Genomic DNA, 2254 nt, shown 5'->3' with positions numbered 1-2254 from the left:
CTATGGAAGGTATATCCTTGGCAGCGCGCTGTGGAAGGTATGCGGAATCGCGCTATGGAAGGTGCCTTGGCAGCGCGCTGTGGAAGGGCTGTGGAAGAGGTGTGTGGAAGTGTCGTTGTGGGCCTTCGTAAGTTGTCTATAATGCGGGATTGTTTTGTGTAAAGAATCTTCTACAAATCTGACAATACAATCTGTAGGCACATTATATTGCTAGAAACAGCTATTCTCTGACATAATGAGATTTTCTGGCCTTCTTTTCTTGGCGGAATTGTAGCCTTTTTGCCTGGGGTTGTCTGTTGCATACAAAAATCGTAAAACAAACTCCGGTCCGAGACCTTACTTGTCTTCGGGACGTGTAGTATTCTCCAGTATTACAAACATGGCAGACATCTTCAACTTCCCCGTGTATACCCGTGCGGTGGTCCGCCAGATCTCCAGCAAACTAAACGAAGCGACCCGTATGGAAGGTTTTGACGAGATTGCTGATGTCGACAAGGCAAAGGAAGAGCATGCTTGTTTGGTCCAAGCGCTGAAAGATTTGGGGTTGGAGGTGACAGTTCTCCCTGCCGAAGATTCCATGCCGGACTGTGCCTTCGTGGAGGATTGCTGTGTCGTGCTGGGGAATAGAGCGCTGGTGACAAGGCCCGCCGATGATTGTAGGCGGCTGGAGGTGAGTTTAGCGAGGGGTGTGTTGTGTCCCGAACCGTGCCTTGGTGCAAATTTTGCTGTAATCATCTTATTTTTGACGTCGCACATTTGACCAGGTCGTACGAAGTACACACTTTTATTCTGTGCATCTGGTCTGAGATGTTACAAATTTGTCCCGGTGGACTGCCGGCAACCGGAGGGGTACCTCTCGGTGTCCTCACGGTTAGGTCACGGTGTTTTTTTTTCTCTGAGCCGAAGTTGATTTTAAGTCAGAACTACATTCCTCTCGGGTCCCGGCCGTACCGAAAATAGCCTAGTGGCTACCGGGTCATTAAAGGGTTCAGGGAAGGAACAGAAAAGGTGTCAGAGAATGTTGTCTGCAACCATTCAGTACATACAATCGATAAAAGGTGTCAGGTGGGGTTTCAGGTCTCCGGACCCGACCATAGCCCCAAAAACTGCATTGGATGACTTTTATACACAGTGGCCTGTTTCTTGTCTTCGCCTATTTGCATTTTGACCTATTTTGGTAATTATATCTTGGCCTATTTTGCAATCATGCAAATTTTCTATTCAGCCCTTGAAGCGTCTTACCTTAACAGTAATACCATGGGACCAAGGAAACGTATGTTAAACATAAACATGGCTTCGCGTTAGGACATTTGTTTTAAATCAAAGTTTATTTTCACGCAATTTGAAATCTAGTCCTGTTTGTATCTACCGATGCCGGTGGTGCAATTTTTATCACACTGCCATGTTCCTATACAACCAGCATAAGGTGCGACCCTGTTCAGCAGTCTACAGAACGTAGTAGGCTCCATCTTTGATTTGCACAATCTTTAGCTTGTATCAACTTATTACTTTGGTCTCTCCCTTGTGTGTCCGGAAACCCGCATACATTGTTTGGCCTTGCCTCAAACCTTTTTTGCCATGCAAAATGGTTTATGTTTATATTTGACTAAATGTTTCAAACTGCCTTCGACAAAACATTCAATTTTAAAACATAATGATCAATTTTTTACATTTTACATGTATATTTTGGAACGCCCATTTACTGTTTTATTGTTTGTTGATTACCATTGATTGTATTCTCATTTGTCAGTGGTGATCCTGAGACTAGAATTAGCAGTTAATTTCTCAATAGGTCTCGTACTTTTCTAAATTGGTTCATTAAAAGGCTAAAGCTAAGCCTAACTCTAACACCAAGCCGAACATCGACCCAAACCCCAAGCCTAACCCCAACCCCGACCTAACCCTAACCTTTTAACCCCAACCCCTACCCCTAAAAAATACAGAGATGTTTCCCTGCCCTGCCAGGTTGACAGTATAAAGCGATGCATGACTGACCTTGGACTTGAAGTACACAGGATCGCTGCTGACTCTGAGGCCACCCTTGAAGGCGGTGACGTCATCTTCACAGGTAAGGCCATAGCAAGTAATATTTTTAAACGTTTGGGGTTCCAAGACGAATGATCCTTTCACCAACTTTCATGATGTACATTTTATGATTTTCACATATTCAGACAATCAAATTTTCACGGTTTTAGCCACAAAAGTCAAAATCACATAAATGACGTAAAAATGACTTTATATAAGGTCATAATTA

General features: G+C 43.7%; 1 protein-coding gene across 1 annotated transcript; it reads left to right on the top strand.

Annotated features, from left to right (window-relative positions):
- Positions 1 to 190: 190 nt before the first annotated feature.
- Positions 191 to 2068, top strand: LOC109488214 (N(G),N(G)-dimethylarginine dimethylaminohydrolase 1-like; the record flags this gene model as incomplete). The annotated part of the gene is made up of 2 exons (XM_019792413.1): positions 191 to 670; positions 1966 to 2068. Coding segments are annotated over exons 1-2 (394 nt in total), but the record flags the coding sequence as incomplete, so codon positions are not given.
- Positions 2069 to 2254: the final 186 nt, after the last annotated feature.

The sequence above is a fragment of the Branchiostoma belcheri genome, unplaced genomic scaffold (assembly GCF_001625305.1).
Source record: "Branchiostoma belcheri isolate BF01 breed outbred unplaced genomic scaffold, Haploidv18h27 scaffold1118, whole genome shotgun sequence".
Classification (NCBI taxonomy): domain Eukaryota; kingdom Metazoa; phylum Chordata; class Leptocardii; order Amphioxiformes; family Branchiostomatidae; genus Branchiostoma; species Branchiostoma belcheri.
Note: the sequence above shows the minus strand (reverse complement) of the source record. Positions and strands in the feature narration are given on the sequence as shown.